This window comes from Seriola dumerili, unplaced genomic scaffold (assembly GCF_002260705.1).
Source record: "Seriola dumerili isolate Sdu_G_001 unplaced genomic scaffold, Sdu_1.0 BDQW01000155.1, whole genome shotgun sequence".
Classification (NCBI taxonomy): Eukaryota; Metazoa; Chordata; class Actinopteri; order Carangiformes; family Carangidae; genus Seriola; species Seriola dumerili.
Window position 1 is genome coordinate 995,043 of NW_019174410.1, and position 22,069 is coordinate 1,017,111.

Genomic DNA, 22,069 nt, shown 5'->3' on the forward strand with positions numbered 1-22,069 from the left:
TGGCCCGTATGTGTCTGATGGGGCGGGATCACTTTTTAACTGGATGTTTTCCAGACTAAAATCTCATTGTAAAAACTGGACTAGCAGGATGTGGTCATGTCATGCCAGGCTCTCTCTCTGTTGTACCTGGTGTGAAATGTTTGATTGTAGATGAGTGATGATGGCAGAAATGCTGCAATCAACGCTCGATCACTCAGACTAAACATATCGTACGTGTTTATTTATTTATATAGGGCAAATTAACAGTAACATTACAAACTGAGATATCTCCAGGATCTGCACCTGTTAAGACGTGTCTGTTTTCTAATCTTCCACAGACTCAGATGTTGCTGCCATGTGCCACACTCACGCCCGAAGCAAACGAAAAACTCAGCTCAGCAAAGACCTTTTGGCAGCTTCCTCCCCTCTGATCGAGGACACCTCCAGCGACTCTCCTCCTCGACTCTCGGAGCTCCACCACCACAGCGTGTCCACTCAGACCCTGCCTTCATCCAGCAGCACCTCCCTCATCCTCTCACAGGACTGGCTGTACTGTCAGTAAGGTAAGATTTGGAGTTGAATTTAAACTGCTTTGAAAAAAAAATACTCTGTGGTGATGAAGCTGTGTTCATATCGTGACGCCTTCTCTCACAGGTTCAGTCACAAATGTCTACCTCACGATTAAAAGAGCCCTCTCCAACACTGCAACCCTGAACAGGATACAAAATGACCTCGAGCATTGACCGGTGAGTCGAATGTTTTTGACTTACCTGTTTCAGCAGCAGATGCGAGGCTGTTGGGGACACGCTGTCTAACTTCTGTGTTCAGGATTAGGAAGGACTCTCTGTCCATAAAAGTTTAAGGGGGAGCAAATATTAGCTTGAGCCGTTGGTTTGTTTGCTCTGCAGGGATGATAGCAGTATCTTTGATGGGTTAATGGAAGAAGATGAAAAGGACAAAGCAAAACGGTGAGACCCCTTTGGTTTCATCCTCCATCATATTTCAGTTTTTAGTTTTTATGAGGCTGCATTTCATATTTGTCACATGCAGACTGTCCCGTGCCTCCGTAGCCCCGGTTACATGCAGCTGCAGTTTATTGTAACTTTTATATTGATGCAAAAATGCTAATGTAACTTTCACCAGGTCTCAGGCGAAATAATGAAATTGAGAAAATGTGTGACCTGTTTTTTGAATCCTCAGCGTGTCCCGTAACAAGTCTGAGAAGAAGCGCAGAGACCAGTTCAATGTCCTCATCAAGGAGCTGGGTACCATGTTGCCGGGCAACACCCGGAAGATGGACAAGTCCACCATTTTGCAGAAGAGCATCGACTTTCTGCACAAACACAAGGGTAAGAACGTCCGACTGACCGGCTGCGGGGAAACAGTTCGGTGTCACGCGCTCTTCAGATCAAACTCACTGTTTCACGTTTCCTTCCTCAGAAATCGCTGCTCAGTCAGAGTCGACTGAGATCAGACAAGACTGGAAGCCTCCTTTTCTTAGTAATGAAGAGTTCACTCAGCTGATGTTGGAGGTGAGTCAGGAGCTCTGCTAAACTGGACGTCAGAAGTTTAGATACAAATGTGAGTGACTGACTGAGTGATAGAGATGAATCATGCAGTTACACTACTGGTCGGCCGACTGATTGTTGGAGTTTCCTCATTGGCTGCTCTCTCAAAACTTTTAGCACAAAGCTTTTAAACAGTTTCTAACTTCTATTAAATCACTTCTTAAAACTCATTTTTATGGACTTGCTTTTATGTGATGTCGTCATCTGCATCTGCTCCTTATAACTCCTTTTTATATTGATGAATATATGTTCACGTACGAATGTCTCTCCCGATTTTGACCATCGTTGCTTTTGATTCGTTTGTCAAAACACTTTGTAAACTAGTAAAAAGGTGCTATATAATAGTTATTATTATTACAGCTGCAGTGTTGCCAACTGAGAACATTTGTCACTGAATTCAGAGACTAATCTAGTGACTTTTTTAGACAAACGTCAGCTACTTCCATTAGAAGAGAGTCTCTGTATCTGGTCTGTTCAGTGAGCGGCAGTTTGTTACGGAGGCTGTTCGCTGCGTAAATAAGAAAGAAAATCTATAATCTGTAATAAGATGTGATGACATCTCCACAGCTGCACGGTCCAGCCACGCAGTTTTGATTTAGTCTTGTCACATGTCATTTGTTTTTATTTACATGGAAGAATATGAGTGAATTAAAGGAGTGTGTTTTGTCTCTGACAGGCGTTAGATGGATTTTTCCTCGCCATTATGACCGATGGGAATATAATCTACGTGTCTGAGAGTGTGACGTCTCTACTAGAGCACTTACCTGTGAGTATTAAGGTGCTCAAGTTCTGAATTAATGAAAATGTAAAGAGTCCAGTGAACTTTTCATCAGTTTGCATCCACCGGCTGGCTCCTGTTTAAAGATTACAGCTGGTCTGATACTGTTTTGTGTTAAATGTTGTGTGTTTCAGTCTGATCTTGTTGATCAGAACCTGTTGAACTTCCTGCCCGTGGGGGAGCATTCAGATGTGTACAAGGCTCTGTCCTCTCATATCATGGAGGGAGAGACGCTGACACCCGAATATCTGAAAAGTAAGTGCTGCAGCTTTTAGGTTGAAATATTTTAGAGGTATATTCGCATTTTCATTAGTGTTATTATTGCACTCTTTTAGACTGTGGTCTTTTTAACACTCGATCTTTTTCTCCAGCAAAAAATCAGCTAGAGTTCTGTTGCCACATGCTCCGAGGGACTATCGACCCCAAAGAGCCCCCAGTGTACGAATACGTCAAGTTCATTGGAAACTTCAAGTCCCTGAATAATGGTGAGTCACACTGAAAGACTGTCTGAGCCTCCAGGTCAGTTTTTACTGGTTGCAAGGTCTGACTTCTTTTTTTGTGTGTTTCTCTTCTCCCCAGTGCCTAACTGTGGCCGCAACGGCTTCGAAGGAGTGATCCAGCGATCGCTTCACTCTGCCTTTGAAGACAGAGTGTGTCTCATAGCAACTGTGAGGCTAGCCAAACCACAGTTCATCAAGGTGAGAGTCATTAGCTGTTCTTCCCCTTCTCTCTTCTCCTTTTTATCTGGTTGACACACATTTGGTTTCGAGCTTGCAGGGTTGGAATAAGGTAGTTTTAATTAGGACAGGGCGCAACAGCAAAAGTTGCCAAGTCACTGCAGGAAAACAACATTCGGACTCATGACAACCACCGTGTGCCACTTGTGTTTAATTTGAAAAACAAAAATGACTTAATGTTCTTGTCTCTTGCCAACGAATCTTTCTACCAGCCGAGTTTAAAGGAACAGTTCAGGTGTTTTGACGTGGGGTTGTGTGAGGTCGTATATAGTCGGTACTTTACCTGCAGTAGATTATGATGGGCGTGGTCCCAGTTTGGAAAGCCTGCAAGCGTGTCAGAGTGATGTGTTGCTGTGGGCGGGGCCACCAGAAAAAACGTATTTTGAACGCTTTTAAAAACACTCACCTAAACAATCCAACATCTGTTTAAATGAAGCTTCATGTAGAATATTTTCAGCTCTTTGTCTTCCCATGAAAGCAGCACTTTCTTTTGGCACTATATTTTTTTTCGACCTGTCTGAACTACCGTATTCCCACGCACAAGTGCACCTACGGAGCGCGCTGTATCACGCCGCAGCTGCAGGTCAGCTGAGTGAATCAGTCGCCTGAGGAGGAGTTGCTCCTCTGTGTTTCCTAACGTGTCGCACTGTAACGCACAAGCATCACAGTCATCAAATGCGCGTTGTCAAAAACAATGTCTGAGACTATTAACTGAGTCGATCTGAATACACTTCAGTCGATCTGTTCCTATGGAAACACCAGCCAGTTGAGCATCTGTGTGACTGAAGCTCCTCCCATCCCTGTCCCACTAATGAATCCTCTTTCAAAGTCACTTAGATCTTTTCCTCCTGATACTAAATCAGAATCGGCTGCGCCTGTTCAGCGTTTTTATGTCTCCATGACGACGACAGATGTGGCCGGAGGCATTAGTTTTTCCGGTTGTCCATCGAACGGGTTGTCCGTTAACACAAATGTTTAATAGGATTAGTAGTGTGACCACGTTTCCTGCGACCGGAGGCGATAATTCTAGTCACACATGGCGCACGACATGTTAACTGCTTAACTGTGCCATGTTCGTGTGGGGAAGCATCTGCATTTGTTTTTGTTTCTCCACTCAGGTTATATCAAACTGTATGTAATATAGAAAATGTCTAAATACATTCTACACCCCCCCCCCGTCCCCCCCGTCCCCCACAGGAGATGTGCACTGTAGACGAGCCCAACGAGGAGTTCACCTCCAGACATAGTTTAGAGTGGAAATTTCTCTTCTTGGACCACAGGTACAGTTTTTCTCTATTTGCTCTCTGTGTGTTTTTCATTGTGTAAAAACTTGTTTATTTATTACATTATTACAGACGCTTTAACAGCCGATCTGTTTGGTTCAGATTAAATTCAGTCAAAACAACCAGATCAAAACCACCTGAAAAACAAAGGTGTAGCTCTGCCTCATTTACACTCTGGTGTGGTTCATTACTGGTGTGAAAGCAAAATGTTGCACCTACATGACTGTGTGAGAGTAGATATGTGATTCAACTACTATAAAGAACAGTAAAGTGCAGCATTAGATCTCCCCACGTGGGTCCATGTGTAACTGATGATGCAGGGTGACATCACCAGAACTGTCCAATCAGTGAGAGTAAGCTGAAAGTCTGCAACGTCACGTTTACAATCCAGTGTGAACAAGAAGCTGAGCGCCTGGACCGAATGAACCACACGACGAGTGTACAAACAAAAACCAATGTGTACGTCACTTCCTGCACATGAACTGGACTTTATAAACACAGAACGTGACGCCTCACATGTTCCTTTGACCATGTGAACACACGGTCTCCCAAAGAGATCCATGTTACATCATCATTATAAGTTTTGCTGTTTACACAGAAATAACATTTTTACATTTCATAAACAGAAATGATTGTGTTTGTTCTCAATGTTTCCTTTAATGTCCTTTTTATTTATTGTGAGTCATTTTTTAACAGTTTTATAGTATTTTAATATTGACTAATCACCGTGCTGGAGCCTCTGGAGCTTCGTTAAGACTTTACATTAGAGCGATTGTACTAAAGTAAACTGATGCACCTTTTTACTTCACTTAAACAATTGGTTGCCCAGTTTCTCAATGAGTGAGATTTACAAAGCTGAACCATGTGAACGCACAGCTTTATAATTCAGACAAAAAGAATGTGTGCGACACATAGTTTTAATCTCTTTAGTCTACAGAGAGTTTAATGCATCTGGTCTGTAGGCCGCAAGAATTTCTCAAAGCTTAACACGTGACACAGAGGCTCCAACAGTGTGACTTACTTTAGGCTGGAAACTTAATGCTGATTAGCCCCTACATGGTAATGTGTGAGTGTGACTCGGTGTGTGTACGTTAACGGGAGAAGAAAGTTTCCAGATCTCAATAACATTTACTGTTCGTCCAGAGCTCCGCCCATCATAGGGTACCTCCCATTCGAGGTGCTGGGTACGTCGGGGTATGACTACTACCACGTCGATGACCTGGAGACGCTGGCAAAATGCCACGAACACTGTGAGTACGACGAAGCGAGCTGGTCTGCAGTTCTCTGTCAGTTTCTCTGTGAGGTTTCAAACAGTAAATGTCAGTGCGTCCTCCTCCTCCTGGTTTCTCTGCAGTGATGCAGTACGGCAAAGGAAAGTCCTGCTACTACAGATTCCTCACTAAAGGGCAGCAGTGGATTTGGCTTCAGACCCACTACTACATCACCTACCACCAGTGGAACTCCAGACCAGAGTTTATCGTCTGCACACACACTGTTGTGAGGTACATGGAAGATTTACACTCTGATATTTACAGTTTGACAAAGACAGACTTTGACTGTGTCTTCGATCTAACAAACAGTCAGACTTCAGACAGACTGAGTCTAAATTCATCCCCTGCACAAAGCAGTTCCCTGTAGATAAAAAAAAGTGGGTTTTAGATACATGTAGATGTATATTTTTCTCTGTCTTTGCTCTGTAGTTACGCTGAAGTACGAGCAGAGCAGCGAAGAGAACTTGGGATTGAAGTATCACCACCTGAGATCACACCAGACAAGGTGAGACTTGGACTTAGTGTTTCTGATGGTTCAGTTTTCCCACTGACTCTGATACTGACTCTGTCGACTCTCTACCCCAACTCGCAGCAGTCCCAGGATTCAGGCTCCGAGTCCCAGCTCAACACCTCCAGTCTGAAGGAGGTTTTAGATCGCTTCGACCACAGCCGGACGCCCTCGGTCTCGTCTCGCAGCTCACGCAAATCGTCACACACCGCCGTGTCCGACCCGGCCTGTAAGCACCGTTGACACACGGCTGTTTGTTTATTATCAAGACATCTCATGAGTGACACACACATCTTTATATTAAGTGTTCTTCCTGTTAAAAATCTGAGCACCATGTTTATGTGTTCCCCTCAGCGTCACAGATGAAGCTGCAGGGAGATAGGAGTACGCCGGGTCGCCAGTCGGTCTCCGCTGTGGAGATGACGTCACAGCGAAGATCATCTATCAACAGTCAGGTCAGTGAAGGGACAAGAACAGTCTGGTGTAAAATTTCAGAATAATTGTGTCATGGATCGTCAGGGATTTAACGGGATAAAGGGAGTTGAAGCGCCCTGAACTCTCAATTCACTCTCTGTATTGTTTCCAGCAGCAGTCGATGAGCTCCCAAAACACAGGACAGAACATGACTCCCACCATGGTTTCTCAGCAGCTGCAGCCTCAACAGCAACAACAAGTTCAGAACAGCGGACAAGTAAGAAAATGATCTTGTTTGTTTTAATCCTAATTTATGTCTCATATTAAGAGACAGCTATTTGTTCACCCCACATCTTCCTGATTCTGTCTGTGTGTCTGTCCCGGACGAGGGGAAAACCACACACGAGTTATAACGAGCAATAAGTTTATTTGTTTTTAAAACTGAAAAGGAAATTAATTTAATGACAAACAAACCAACAACAAAACCAAGTAGCACAGCCAGACCAGGTGAGCTGAATCTCCATGACGACCAAACTCCACCCTCCAGGCTCCTGCTCAGAGAGGGTCGTCACAGAGCCTCATCACTGGATTTATTCTTTAACATAATTCTAATAAAGTTTTCCATGTTAACATTAATAATAATAAAAACAGTTGTGGAGTTGTGTCTTGAACTCATTCGATAACTGAAAACATTTTTACAACAAACAAAACGTGACAGTAAAGTTTTTAAGTAGAGCTGCAGCGATTAGTCGATTAATCATTTAGAAAATAAAAAGCAACATAATCGATTCATTTTACCTTTTTTTAGACATTTTTATAGTAAATGCCAAAACTTTCTGGTTGTAGCTTCTCATTTTGAACATTCACTGATTGTTGTGTGTTACATTCCCTCTAAAATAGTCAGGGATCGAGGGAAGAAACAACCGGGCAAAAAGAAGGAAAACACAGGAAACATGCAAACAGACGGACAAGATTTTATTGTATTGTATATGTGTTGATAGAAGAAACTATGAAGTTTTGATTCGTCATTTTAAATTATTTTCTTACATTTTATCAATCAGAAAAATAAACGGCAGATTAATCAATAATGAAAATAAAATGTTGTCGCAGCCCTATTGATTAATGCAGAAAACCATTAATTATCTAGTGTAGACACAATGTGCTTAAACTAATATCACACTAATAATTATGGTCTCTTATTGATCACACTGTGTATCGTTTACAGACGCTCAGGTCGAGCAGTATGATGCTTTTCGATCATGTGTTTGTCGATCAGTGTTTTTGATCTGAACTCACAAACATTCATATAAATGTGTAAGACGTGATTTCTTACAGGCAAATATGGCGTAGCCGAAGTAATATATGATTTTGTTAAATACTGTATATAATCTGCATTGTAACATTTTAGATTGACAACTTTCAGTCTACGTCAGACCTTGAACGCATCACTGAAACACTCTTTTTACCACTTCTTTGTCTCATGCACTGAATATAATTATTCACTAGTAACATTTTGCTTCCTGTCGTGTTTCCGTGTCGTTGTTCTCTCTCAGTCGATGGTGCAGTTCTCCAACCAGTTAGAGGCCATGCAGCACCTGAAGGATCAGCTGGAGCAGAGGACCAGGATGATCGAGGCCAACATCCAGCGGCAGCAGGACGAGCTGCGGCAGATCCAGGAGGAGCTGCAGAGGGTGCAGGGCCAGAGCCTGCAGGTGAGAGCGGGGAGCTGCTCAGGAGTGTGTGTGTGTGTGTGCGTGTGTGTGTGTGTGTGTGTGTGGCGCTGTTCAGACCTGGTATTAACATCCGTCTCAGGTGATCCACTCTCTCTCTCACTCGCTCTCTCACTCAAACACACAAGCACATTGACAACGGACCCGTCTGTTGATTGGCTAAGAACAACAAAGCATACCTGTTTATTTGCGTATAAAGCAGGAAGTGAGATCTGATCATAAGTGGTCAATGGAGACGAAGGGGTGAACTGACCACTTGTGATCGGATCACTGAAGACATGTTAATACAGGTGTGAACAGAGCCTGAGTGTGGTGAACAGGTGAACATGCAGCCCTGTGAATGTATGAACGTCTGCTTGTGTTTCAGATGTTCTTGCAGAAAGGAGCTGGAGGACTGAATCTCAGCTCTGTTCAGATGGCCCAGGGGAACGCGATGCAGCAGGGGGGGACGCTCAGCATGCAGGGCCAGGTGGTCTCTGCAGGACCTCTGCAGAACAACATACAGCAACAACATGCCGTCCAGCCCCAGCCCCAGCAACAAACACTGCTGCGGGAACAGAGCACAGCACTGTCACAGGTCAGACAAGCGAACGCATCAAACACAGACACTCTCTGACACGTTGGATTCATTAGGTTTGTTACAGATTCTCTCCGGTCTGTTTCACATCTCGTCTCTGTGTGTTTCAGTCTCAGCGATCGTCTCTCACTCTGCAGCCTCAACAAAATCCAATGCCGGTGTCTCTCTACAACACAATGATGATTCCCCAGCAAAGCCCTGCTAACGTGGTCCAGATTGCCACCACCCTGGCGCAGAACACTGGACCCAACACTCCTGCAGTGGCAACGTTTGCACAGGACCGTGGCGCTCAGATTAGGTTTGCATTTTCTTTAAAACCTCCTAACTTTATTCTCATAGTTGCATTTTATTTCTTCACACAAGGTGGATTTCTTATTCTGTAACACAAGGTCAAGAATTTCTACAAGAGAAATCCCCTAACCTTATTTCTTCTTCTATCACCTCTACCTGACCCTCGCTCACTTCCTGTCTCTCCCAGGTTTCCTGCTGGTCCTCAGCTGCTCACCAAGCTAGTGACAGGACAGATGGCATGTGGGGCAGTCATGGTGCCCACGACCATGTTTATGGGCCAAGTGGTGACGGCCTTCGCTCCTCAGCAGGGCCAGACTCAGACCATCAGCATTTCCCAGCAGCCACAACAACAACAACAACAACAACAACAACAACAGCAGCAGCAGCAGCAGCAGCAGCAGCAGCAGCAGCAACAGCAACAACAACAACAACAACAACAACAACAGCAGCAACAACAACAGCAACAACAACAGCAGCAGGAGCAGCAGGCACAGTCACAGGTCACAGCCATGCAGTCAGGGCAGGCTCCCCTCGCCCCGCAGCAAACACAGTTCCTACAGGTAACACTCACTGAAATCAAGGCTTATGGCGGGAACACACTGCCTGCGTTGCATGTGCGTGGCGCCTGCGTTGCGTGTGCGTGGTACCTACGTCGCTGCTGCTGCTACCAGCTCTACATTTCTACATAGAGTTGGCCTTGGATAATTTCCATCACCAGGCTACTGCAATGTTGGATTTCTTTTCATTATGAATAAATTTCTGATTTATGTCACTAAAATGCCGCCGTCTCCACATGCAGCTGCTAAAATGGTTAAAAATTATATTTATATTTTTAAGCCTCTGTGCCAGCGACAGTCAGAGTCGCAGGAATATTGTTTTCACGCTCCGTCTGTCTGTCCCATTCTTGACTACGCGATATCTCAGTAACGCCTTGATGACACTTAGACTCAGAGATGAACTGATTAGATTTTGGTGGTCAAAGGTCAAAAGTTCAACGTCACAAATTCATTCTTTCACTAATTATGACACAATTAAACTCAAATGTCTAGGATAAAATGACGTGATGACATTTTATATCCCAAAGGTCAAGGCCATTATTTAACACTGTAACTCAGGAGCAGAAGGAGAGACTGTACCTTGGCTGGTTGGTGGAGTTGATTCTACTTTCATGTCTGTGTCATATTCAGATTCAGACCAGACATAGAGACTATAATGGAAGGTGTCCATTTTGTATAATGTTGCTGGTGTGATGTCAGTATGACATCAACAGGTCTTCTCTCTGACTCTGGGAGCTGCACGAGTGACCCGTGAAAAGACGCCGAATCTCTAGATCACACATAGTGACGGCTTTAACCCATTAACATGGGCGCGGAAATGAAAACCATCCAACCAACGTTTCGCTGCCACGACGCACACACCACGCATCCACTGTGTTCCCGGCCTTAGAGTGTGCTAGGTAACTTTACACTTTGACTGTGTTCAAATGACAGTGAGAGGTAACTTCAATAAAATGATGGACTGTTTACTGTTGTAGTCGAGACACTAAACCATGAGTCCAAGTGAAGTTTGAGTCCAGGACTCGTACAACACCACAGTGGACGTTTCACAGTGTGAAAATCAACTGGTCAGTCACCTGTGTAATGGTGACACTAAATTAACTCCAGCCTAGTAGAAGCTCAGTGCTGCAGTTTGTTGTTTGTTATCAGCTGACGTACTGTATACACTGCTACTGATATATCTGCAATAAGCTAATATACATTAACTCTAATAGATGGATTAGTGTTCCTTCAAATGGCCGTACGTTTTCAAGGTTTTCATTTGCAGTCGCAGTCACTCGAGGGTAATATAAAGATGTCATCGTGAATCCTGTTGCTTTGTATAGTTTTAAGTCAAATCTGGACTCTGGACAATTTCATTTTCATCCTAAAATCTGAATCTTTCCCTGAAGGCTCCTCGGCTTCTTCATGGAAACCAGTCCACCCAGTTGATCCTGCAGGCAGCGTTCCCTCTGCAGCAGCAGGGTGCTTTCACTGCCACGGCCCAACAGCAGCAGCAACAGTTACAACAGCAGCAGCATCAACATCATCAACAGCAGCAACAACAGAAGCAGTTACAGCAGCAGAAACAGCAGCTTCAGCAGCAGCAGCTGGCTCCTCTCAGAGCAGACAGTTTGTCTGACCGCTCCTCCTCGCAGCCACAGTAGCTGACTGCAGCCAGTCACAGGCGGAAAGAACCTAACCCAGGTGTGGGTGTTTTTTGTGACGGGGGTCTGAAGAGGAGTTCAGCATTGAAACGATGCCTCAGAGGCTCAGAAGTGAGTGGGGAGGTGGGGTGGGGGGGGGGCGTGGCTTCCCTCCCCCCACAGGATCTTTTGCCGTTTGCACTGAACTCCTGAGCACAAAGTGCTGCAGAGAGCCCAGCACCGGGCTCGCTGTGGGCCCGGCAGTCGGCTCTGGTTCTGGGTCAAAGCCTTTTCTTCAAAAAAACAGGGAGCTACGGTCCCTGTAAAGGACCCCCCCCATACCCCTCCCCCAGCCCTCTCCTTGTGTGTTTAGTGTGTGCGCCTGTGTGTATGCGTGTGTGTGTGTGTGTGCGCGTGTGTGCGCTCTAGTCACCCTCACAGGATTATTTTATGCAGAGCTCTCCAGTGAACGCAGTGAAGCTTCTGTCGGAGCTTCAGGGACGTCCTGCAGAGCTCGTTGTTCTGGATGTCGTCTCCTATCCTTGTTTTTCATGTAAAAATAATTATGGGTCAGAAAATATTTTTAAGAATGTGGTGTAGATTGAACTTTTACTGTACAGAACATCATGTGTAATATATAATGTAAATATACTGAAAAAGAAAGAACTAATATTTTATATGATGCATGAAATGAAATGTGTAGTCTGTTATTTGCAGCTTTGAATTTTCTTTTTTTCTAGTACTCTAAGAAAAAAAGATCTTAAAATGCTCAGTGGCTGATATTTTCACAGACTTCCTTTCTCCTAGGGGATGTGTTTGTGTGTCTGCATAGCAGACAATGTCGATGCTGCTTGTTGTGTCACAGTTTGTTTAATCCTTGACCCATATTTTCATAAAACTGTCAGAATGAAAGACATGTTTTAAAGTATTTTTAAGCTTTTTAAGATGTGCTCAAATCTGCCACTAAAGACTCTAAATTCAGCTGGAGTCACATATTGTGAATGAAATAAATACGACCAAGGTTAAACTAAACCAATGCAACAGTTTGCCAGCATAATCCTTCATATACATATTTGTGTATTTCTAGCACTTCTGCTGAGACGCCTGCGTTGCATCTGAAGACACTTTCTTCCTTATATAGACATTTATCCCTTGACATATTGACATTTTACAAGACATAAAATCAGTCCTGTTGCTAATACACTCAGGCTGAACTTGAGCGACATGATTGGTGCTAGAATAGGGCTAATCAGTGATTTCCTCATCTGCATGCTTCGGCCATTTATCTGGGTCAGCGGGGTTCACACAGCAGCCCTGGCGGCGTCCTCCACTCACCCCTGCGCCATCAGTGAGACGGCCCCAGATCACCTGCACAGGTCCGCTCACATCTCTGAGCTCCTCACACTGTCAGGAGGAGAGAGAGTCCAGTCCTCCTCCGGAGGCCTCATTTATTCTCCTTACAACAGCAACAGTTCTCATCTGCTCTCTGGTTCTGTCATGCTTTGATGAAGCAGTCGCACTTTTTAAGTTAATTCATCTGAAGCTCAGTTCACTCACTGTCACTTAAAGCTGCAGTTACCTCTCCAGGGGCAAAACAACACTGATATATTATGACTTTAAGTAAGTCGAGTGAACTCATCCACTAGACTGACTTCAGTCGCGTCTCTGGGCCCCTGATGAATGTAAATCCACTGTTCAGTCTCTTTTTAGCTCCGTTTTTGGTCTCCACCAACTCCTGAGGGAAATACCAATAGATTAAACTTTATTATTCGCTTATTTATTACTCTACGGCCAATTTGACTCTCAGCTGCCGAGCTGCGCAGTACCAGTGCATTTAACCATCAGTGTTTTCAGCATAAACATCAGGAAAATGGGAAATGTTGTTTTTGGAAAACCAAAACAATCAGCTGAAAGTTGCTAAAATGAGGGAGCAGCACTGACTCATTCAGTTTTATTTGTTTAGCGCTAAATCAGAAGTGCTGCAGCGTTGAGCAGTCACAACAGAGCCCGTCTTAAACTGGAGGTTCATGTTTCCATGAGCTGTGGTTATCAGTCGCTGGGATGCCCCTCACTCACTCTGTGCTGTCTGAACATGGGGACCACCCTCCTGTCTGCTGAATGAAAGTCCTTGTTCTCAAACTCATGATGACGCTCGGGTTCAGCTGCCTCCTCGCCATCTGATCCAGTTCACCAGCAGATGGTATGAAGCTGACGGCTCGGCCCGTTCTTCATCTGAGCTCGGCACGTGGCCACCGGGCCTGAGGAGTCTGGTGACTCCATGTGCACCTAGAGTGTCCATGTCCATGTGTGAATGTTGTGTTGATCGTGGGGAATCCCCCGTGTTTGCACGACAACATGAGTTTATTTAAATCTGCTTTTTTGAATTCTGTCTTTTCTTCTGCAGAGATCTTGACTCGTCTCGGTTGTTTTCAATCATAAATCAATCTCATCTCACAGCCTCAATCTGAAGCACTGAACGAGTCAAACATTACTTGTCCACTCTGCAGACTGAGAGTGGTCGTGTTTGGTTTAAGCCTGGCCTTGAGCAGCAATGGAAAAATGCTAATAATAACTCTCATTTGTGGCTTACTGCTCGGGGATACAGTGCTGGACCCAGAGGTTGGTGTGTCTAACAGGTTAAAGTGGCTCAGCCAGAGAAGAAACCAGCTCATGTAACAGCTGCTGTTTTGACTGATGTGATCTGGAGACCAGCTCAGTTTGACTGTTTGCTTTTGATAAGATCTTCTACCCTCAGTTACCACCTTGGCATTAAGATGCTTCAGTTTAACCCTCCAGTTGTCATAAGTTTAAATTCATGAATTCTCATTTACATGTTGCTAGCATCATATTCATTTAACTGGTCTTTGTTTAAAGCTCCACATTTTCTTCTTCTGTGTTTTATTTGAAGTGTTGATCCATCAGAAGATATAAAAACCATCTCAGTGTAGTTTTACATCTCCTCTCTCAGGCTTCTCTCTGGAGCTCTAGTAACAACAGGTCGGTGAGCCAATCAGAAGAGAGGAGGCTCTGAGCCTCTCTTCTCATTGGCTCACATTGGCTTCTGAGTGATCCTATAAAAATATAGCAGATTTCCAGAAGTTCCAGAAGTCCTGACGGCTGGTTTTAAGGCTCAGGTTCTGAATACAGGCTGTGTGCATTTCTCTGTGGACTGAGGCTTTGATACTTTCACAGTATTAATATAGAAGCTAGACCTGATCTATAATCACACTACACATGGACACAGACCTTTACACTGGAGGAGCTTTAAGTAGACGCCATGTTGTCACTTCATGTCTGACCCATGAGGAGTGTGTGGTTCCCTCTGGAGCTGTTGTGGTTATAGTTAGCCACATGCTACAATCAGTATCAGTGTTATGTTTGAGTGAGTATGAACACTTGAATCATTCATTTACTCATCAATTTTTAAAACTTCATTTAAGATGTGTGAGGAACTGAGTATCTTCTTCCTCAGGGTTATTGATTTTTGATTTGGACCCTTCGTTATTTCTCAACACAAACCTGATTTCAAACATTAAGCAGCAGCAGCAGCAGCTGTGTCATGTTTTAGATTCACCCACTGCACTCACTGTATGATGCCTTCAGCTTTACCATGAGTTACATTATAATTCAGGACATAGTGAAGCCGACTGTTCTGGTGAAATTAGGTTCTTTAGAGAGATAATGTTCAGTCTCTACAAGAACTATAATAATCCACATCTCCTGTGACTGTTTACAATTATTCAGTTATTTCTTTCATAGTCCCTGATACTTGCTCTCTGCTGTCTTGTTTCTGTGCTACATGAATCTATTCAGAGTGTAGTTTGACCTCATGGTTTGAACCGTCTACACATCACTTCTGTATCCCTCCCCTGTCTTGAGTTGTGATGCTGCAACACATATCAGTGTTTGAAAAATAAGACACACAACAGTTTCCTGCTGATCACGTCCCGTGTTTCACAGACCTGAACAGGTGACGTGGTCTTCTGCTGGTGCTGCATTCAAGGAGCACTGTGGAGTGCGATTTATAAGTGATGCAATAAACCTGAAAGAATGTAATTAAATTTCATTACCAGGAGTATTTTGCATTAGGAGTTGTAGGGCCGTGCGAGACTTTGCACAATGTACAAAAGGACAAAGAGTAAAGAAGAGAACTGAATTATTTTTCTGTCAAACGCAGCGGCACTGATTTTAAATCAAACATGAAATTAAAGATGGATGTCAAGTTAGAAATCACGACTTTAACGCCAAAGGATCTAAACCAACTGTGACATACACACAACGACTGTTGAACCTTTGTCCCTCAGAACGAGCTGGTCACTTGTGAGTTTATGGTTCTGCAAAGACTCTGGTGTCAGATTTAAGTTTGATTCTCTGTGTTCATATTGAATCTTTACCGGCCAGTCAAGTTGTGTCGCTTCAAGCTGGAAATGGTTGAAATTGGCACGTTTCAAAACAGAAAGCAGTTTTCAATTTAAATACAAAATACACAACGTTCAAGGTTTTGGCCTTTTAAGTTATTGTTAGTTGGTTGTTAAAGACATGAGGGAAAATGTTTTGTTATCCAAAGAGAGGGAGAATCGAGGAGGCGAGCCTGAAATGAAAGGACACAGTGCATTGTGTTAAATGTTGTGTAGTTCTGATGTACACACTAGAAAATCTGAATGTCCATCAGTGTTTTCTCTCCACTTTCATATTTGTGTGGCGTTTGTGTTTGGCTCAGGAAATCCACCGCTGCAGTCCACTCCTGCACAGAAACACCTGTCCTTATTATCAAAGGGTTAATCCACTCTAAATCCTGTCACGCCCCAATCAGTGATGGCCAACACCTGCTGTGACATCACTGAATCAGGTGACACCGAGTAGTGCTTCAAAGTTCTGGTGCCACTTTCTAATAAAGGTTAATCAGGTTAATCAGTTGTAAAAGACAAAAATATATTTATTTACAACATATTAACCATATTAATAGTTATGGATTAAACACTGTCATTAATCACTTATTATATCAGTGGTTACCAACATTTATAGTTATATTATTACCAAAATGAAATTTTATTCTATTTTTTTAAACAACCTGGAACGCACAAATGATTATCACTAATTAATATGTTGGTTTATTAAATGCCAGAGACTTATTATTTCCCAGAACTCAAGTTAACTTCTTCTTATATCTTGTTTTATCTGATCAAAACTCTAAAATATTCATTTTACACTGATGAGAGAATCAACAAATCTTCATATCTGAGATTAACATTTAGGATGAATCAATTATCAATGAAGTGGTTACCAATTTCTTAATCTATAAAGCGTTAATAAAGCTATTACTTTATACCTTCTTTGCAATGGATGCCTTATTAGAAAGTGGTAACTATGTCTTAGTGACTACGCAGTACATAAACATTTCATACACAGTTTGTACTGTTACACACCATCTGTGGTTGTAAGTGTTTATTAATGTATTTGTCCTCCATGGTTGGAGGTTAGTTTATAAATCGATAAATAACAATAGAGTAAAACACTGAGGTAATAATAAATATATCTTCATAGGAAACTTAGGAAACTAATAATGAATAATGAATACTGTACATTAATAAACACTTAACCACATTATAAACCATTTGTTTGTGTACTGTTATAATTAAAAACACTTTTTAAATATATTTTTGTAAACACAATAATAACTGAGTTTCTGTCCCGATAGAAAAGTTTGACTTCTCTGTTCTGCAGATTCACCCCCGACATGTGAAGATGTTCAGTTTACATATATATTCTTCAGCTGAGGTGCAGGGGACACGCTGCTGCTGCCCCCTGCTGTTCAGTCTGAGCTCAAACATTTTCAGGCTCCAGAGTTGTTGAATTAAACTCTGCTGTGAATCATAGAAATCAAACTTTTACTTTCTTAAACATAATGTGAAATAAGCCCAGTGGTGATAAATAACTCTCTGTAATGTTTCCACTGCTTCATTTCTTGAGCCAAACCATTCAGAAATCAAAACATAACATAACCTTTCAAGGCAAATGTATCAATCGTTTGCTCCCCTTTGATCTGAAAATAAATCCCTATGAAATGCTCTGTTCTGCATCCAGGTGTGTTTGTCTCAAGGGCGTAGGTTTGTTGCTAACATTGATGGGGACGTAACAACCCCACCCCCTCCAAAACAAAGAGATTGGCATTTAATATCAACAACTGAAACACTTTATTAGCATACAAGATTTGAATTTACATGCAGAAATGCCAATAAGCAAATGTAATATATGTATTTGTGTTGAATTTCCATATATGAAATATATGTACATATGAAGTAAAATCATATATGTATTTAAAGTATAGCCTATGTATGTAAAAATTACATATGAAACTTATTAGAAATTGGAACAATATCACATATCGATTTTAGTATGTCTGTTTATATTATAGACATATGTTACATAAATATATATCCATCCAAAAGCCTGTCGATATACGTTCATATTATAAATGTAAATATAAAAGATAGACATGAATGTTTAAATTTAAGAAATTATGAAAGAAATCATATACAAACATGTACATATTAATAAGCATGTTGTTTTGATAAAGTAGCATTTTATATGGGTATTTCATATATATTAGCTATAAACTTGTACATTCATATATCCAGAGGTTGTATATAATGTCATAATAATATATGGTAATAATATATCCCTTATACTGACACATGGGGGGGAGCAAATATTGGCATAAGTCATAGTATACAAGGGCATAAAAAGTAATAAAAAAGTCATAATATAGTAAGCTATAAAAAGTCATACTATAGTAAGCCATGAAAAGTCATAAAAAAGTCATAGTATAGTATTGCATAAAAAGTCATAAAAAAAATGTCATAGTATAGTAAGCCATAAAAAGGTCATAGTATAGTAAGGCATTAAAACGTCATAAAAACATCATAGTATATTAAAGCATAAAAATTCATAGTATAGTAAGGCATAGAAAAGTCATAGTATAACAAGGCATAAAAAGTAATAAAAAAGTCACAATAGAGTAAGGCATAAAAAAGACATAGATTAGTAAGGCTTAAAAAGTCATGAAAAAATGATAGTATAGTTAGCACTAAAAAGTCATAATATAATAAGGCAAAAAAGTTATAAAAAAAGTCCTAGTATAATAAGGCATAAAAAAATATTAAAAAAGATCATGTAGAATGAGGCATAAATTGTCATAGTGAAGTAAGGAATTAAAATATCATAAAAAAGTCATAATATAGTAAGCCATAAAAAATTAATAGAATAGTAAGGCATAAAAAGTCATAAAAAAGTTACACTATAGTAAGGTATGAAAAGTCATAACAAAAAGTTATAGTATAGAAAGGATTTAAAACGTCATAAAAACATCACAGTTATAAATGCATAAAAATCATGGAATATTAAGCCATAAAANAAAACGTCATAAAAACATCATAGTATATTAAAGCATAACATAGATTAGTAAGGCTTAAAAAGTCATGAAAAAATGATAGTATAGTTAGCACTAAAAAGTCATAATATAATAAGGCAAAAAAGTTATAAAAAAAGTCCTAGTATAATAAGGCATAAAAAAATATTAAAAAAGATCATGTAGAATGAGGCATAAATTGTCATAGTGAAGTAAGGAATTAAAATATCATAAAAAAGTCATAATATAGTAAGCCATAAAAAATTAATAGAATAGTAAGGCATAAAAAGTCATAAAAAAGTTACACTATAGTAAGGTATGAAAAGTCATAACAAAAAGTTATAGTATAGAAAGGATTTAAAACGTCATAAAAACATCACAGTTATAAATGCATAAAAATCATGGAATATTAAGGCATAAAAAGTCATAAAAGGTCATACTATAGTAACGTATAAAAAAGTCATAGTATAGTAAGGCATAAAAAAGTCATAGTATAGTAAGGCATAAAAATCAAAAAAGTCATAGTGTAGTAAGGCATAAAAAGTCATAGTATAGTAAGGCATAAAAAGTCATGAAAAAGTCATAGTATGGTAAGGCATAAAAAAGTCATGGTATAGTCAGGCATAAAAAGTCATAGTATGGTTAGGCATGAAAAGTCATAAAAAAGTCATAGTATAGTAAGGCATAAAAAAGTCATACTATAGTTAAGCATAAAAAAGTCATGGTATAGTAAAACATAAAAAGTCAAAAAAGTCATAGTATAGTTAAGCATAAAAAGTCATAGAATAGTAAGGTATAAAAAGTCATAGTATAGTAAGGCATAAAAAGTCATAGTATGGTAAGGCATGAAAAGTCATAAAAAAGTCATAGTATAGTAAGGCATAAAAGTCAAAAAAGTCATAGTGTAGTAAGGCATAAAAAGTCATAGTATAGTAAGGCATAAAAGTCATAAAAAAGTCATAGTATAGTTAAGTGCAATAAAAAGTCATAAAGTGTATAGTAAAGCATTAAAAAAGTCACAAAAGTATAGCTATAGGCATTAAGTATAAAAAAAGGTCATTGTGTATAGTCAGTAAGGCCCATTAAAAAAAGTCATAGTATAATCAGCAGGCATAAAAAAGTCATAAGTATGGTAAGGGATGAAAATCATAAAAAGTCATAGTATAAGTCAGGCATAAAAAGTCAAAGTCATAGGTGTGAGTAATGGAATAAAAAAGTCATAAAGTATAGTAAGGCATAAAGTTCATAAAAAAGTCATAGTTGATGTCAGGATAAAGAAGTCATAGATATAGTAAGGCAATACAAGAGTCATAAAAAATTACATGTTAATGTAAGGCTAAAATCTAGTAAAAAGTGCCATAAAAAATGTCATAGTATCAGTAAGGCATAAAAATTCATGAGATAAGCAAATAATAAAGGCAATAAAAAAGTCTATAGTATAATGGCATAAAAGTCATACGTATGGTAGCAAAAGCATAATAAAGGCATTAAAAAAAAAGTCCAATGTAGTAGCCCAGTAAAAGTCGATTAAAAAAAAGTCATACTATAGTTAAGCATAAATATGTCAAGATAGTAAGGAACATAAAAAGTCAAGAAAAAAGTCATAGGTATAGTAAGCAGTAAAAAAGTCATTAGTAAGAATAAAGGTCATAGTTATATTAAGGCAATTAACAAAAGTCATAGTATAGTAGGCATAAAAAGTCAGTTAAGTTGGGGGAATTAAAAAAGTCATAAAAGTATAAGTAAAGGCATTAAAATAAAAATCATATGATAGTAAGGCATAAAAATGTATCATAGAAAGTCATAATAAAAGTCATAAGTAATAGATTAAGCATAAAAAGTTAAAAAATTATGTAATACGTACATAAAAAGTCAAATAAAAGAATCATAGTTATATCGTTAAATGCAAAAAAATCATTAGATAGTAAGCATAAAAAGTCATTAGTATAGTCAATAAAGCGGACGTAAGGCGTAAAGCTAAAAAAGTCATAGTTAATGGTAAGGCATAAGAAAGTCATAAAAAAGTCATAGTATAGTGCCAATAACCAGTATGTAAGGCAAAAAAAGTAGAAAAAAAGTGCATAGTTAGTAAGGCATTAAAAAAGTCATAAAAAATATATGTAAGCTATAAAGCAATAAAAAAGTCATAAAAGTAGTAGCATAAAAAGTCAATAGTATAGGTAAAGCAATAAAAAAGTTCAAGTGAAAAAGTCATACTATAGCTCTAAAGAGCATAAAAAAAGTCATAGTATTAGAAGCATTAAAAGTTCATAGTATAGTAAGACATTTAAAAGTTCAGAACAAGTGCCATAAGAAATAGTAAATAAAAATGCTTCATAGTAGTAAAGCCATAAAAGTCATAAACATATCGGTATAGTAAGGCATAAAAAGTCATAAAAAGTCTATAGTAACGAATAGGTAAAAACAGTGCATTAAAAAGTCATAAAGTCTATAGTATAAGCATATAAAAAGGCTCATTAGTATAATGTAAGCAGGAATAAAAAAAGGTCAATGAAAAATCATTAGAAGGTATAATGTTAGTATGAATAAAGTCATAGAATAGTCAAGGCCCATAAAATATTAGTATAAAAAGGTAATTGTTTATAAGTATAATAAAGTGCATAAAAAAGTCATAGTATAACTTAAGTGCCATAAAAATCAGTTAGTTAGTCGGCATAAAGATAGATGCAACATTTAAGAAAAGTCATAAAAAAGTCATAGTATAATAAGGTAAAAAATAAGTAAAGTACTAACCATAAAGTTCATATTGTAGTAAGCATAAAAAGTCATAAAGCTGTATAGGTAAGGCATAAAAAGTCAAAAAAGTATATAAATAAATGGCATAAAAGTCATATATAGTAGGCATAAAAAGTCAGTAAAGAAGTCATGAAATGTCAACATAAAAAGTCATAGATATAGTAAGCCATAAAAAGTCATGAAAAGTCAATTAATATGAGGACATAAAGGCAAAAAAAAAGTCTAGTATAGAGATAAAAAGGTCGTATGGAAAAAAGTCACATATACTAAGTAAAAGTATGAGACATAATATACAAAGATAATCATAGAGAAATAGAGGTAAAATCATAGTATATCAGGCAATTTAAAAGTATAAAAGTGTAAATGTAGCATTACAAAAGTCATAGTATAATCAGGCATAAAAAGTCAATAGTATGGTTAGGCATGAAAATGTCATAAAAAAGTCATAATGTATACGTAAGTGCATCAAAGAAAAAGTCATACTATATGTTAAGCATTGAAAAAGCTCATGTAATAGTAAAGCATAAAAAGATCAAAAAAGTCACAGTATAGTTTTAGCATAAAGTTCATAGAAATATGTAAGGCA

General features: G+C 39.4%; 1 protein-coding gene across 1 annotated transcript; it reads left to right on the plus strand.

Moving 5' to 3' along the window:
• The first annotated feature begins 356 nt into the window (after positions 1-356).
• Positions 357-12,011, plus strand: clock (clock circadian regulator). Its single transcript, XM_022751428.1, has 22 exons — positions 357-542; positions 634-725; positions 888-947; positions 1,180-1,328; positions 1,420-1,511; positions 2,224-2,313; positions 2,460-2,580; positions 2,697-2,810; positions 2,905-3,023; positions 4,260-4,342; positions 5,489-5,595; positions 5,700-5,847; positions 6,046-6,121; positions 6,212-6,353; positions 6,479-6,579; positions 6,717-6,815; positions 8,092-8,250; positions 8,636-8,845; positions 8,956-9,143; positions 9,324-9,570; positions 9,667-9,696; positions 11,085-12,011. The coding sequence occupies exons 2-22, from the start codon at positions 706-708 to the stop codon at positions 11,337-11,339; spliced, it is 2,610 nt and encodes an 869-aa protein (XP_022607149.1). The 5' UTR covers positions 357-542; positions 634-705; the 3' UTR covers positions 11,340-12,011.
• Positions 12,012-22,069: the final 10,058 nt, after the last annotated feature.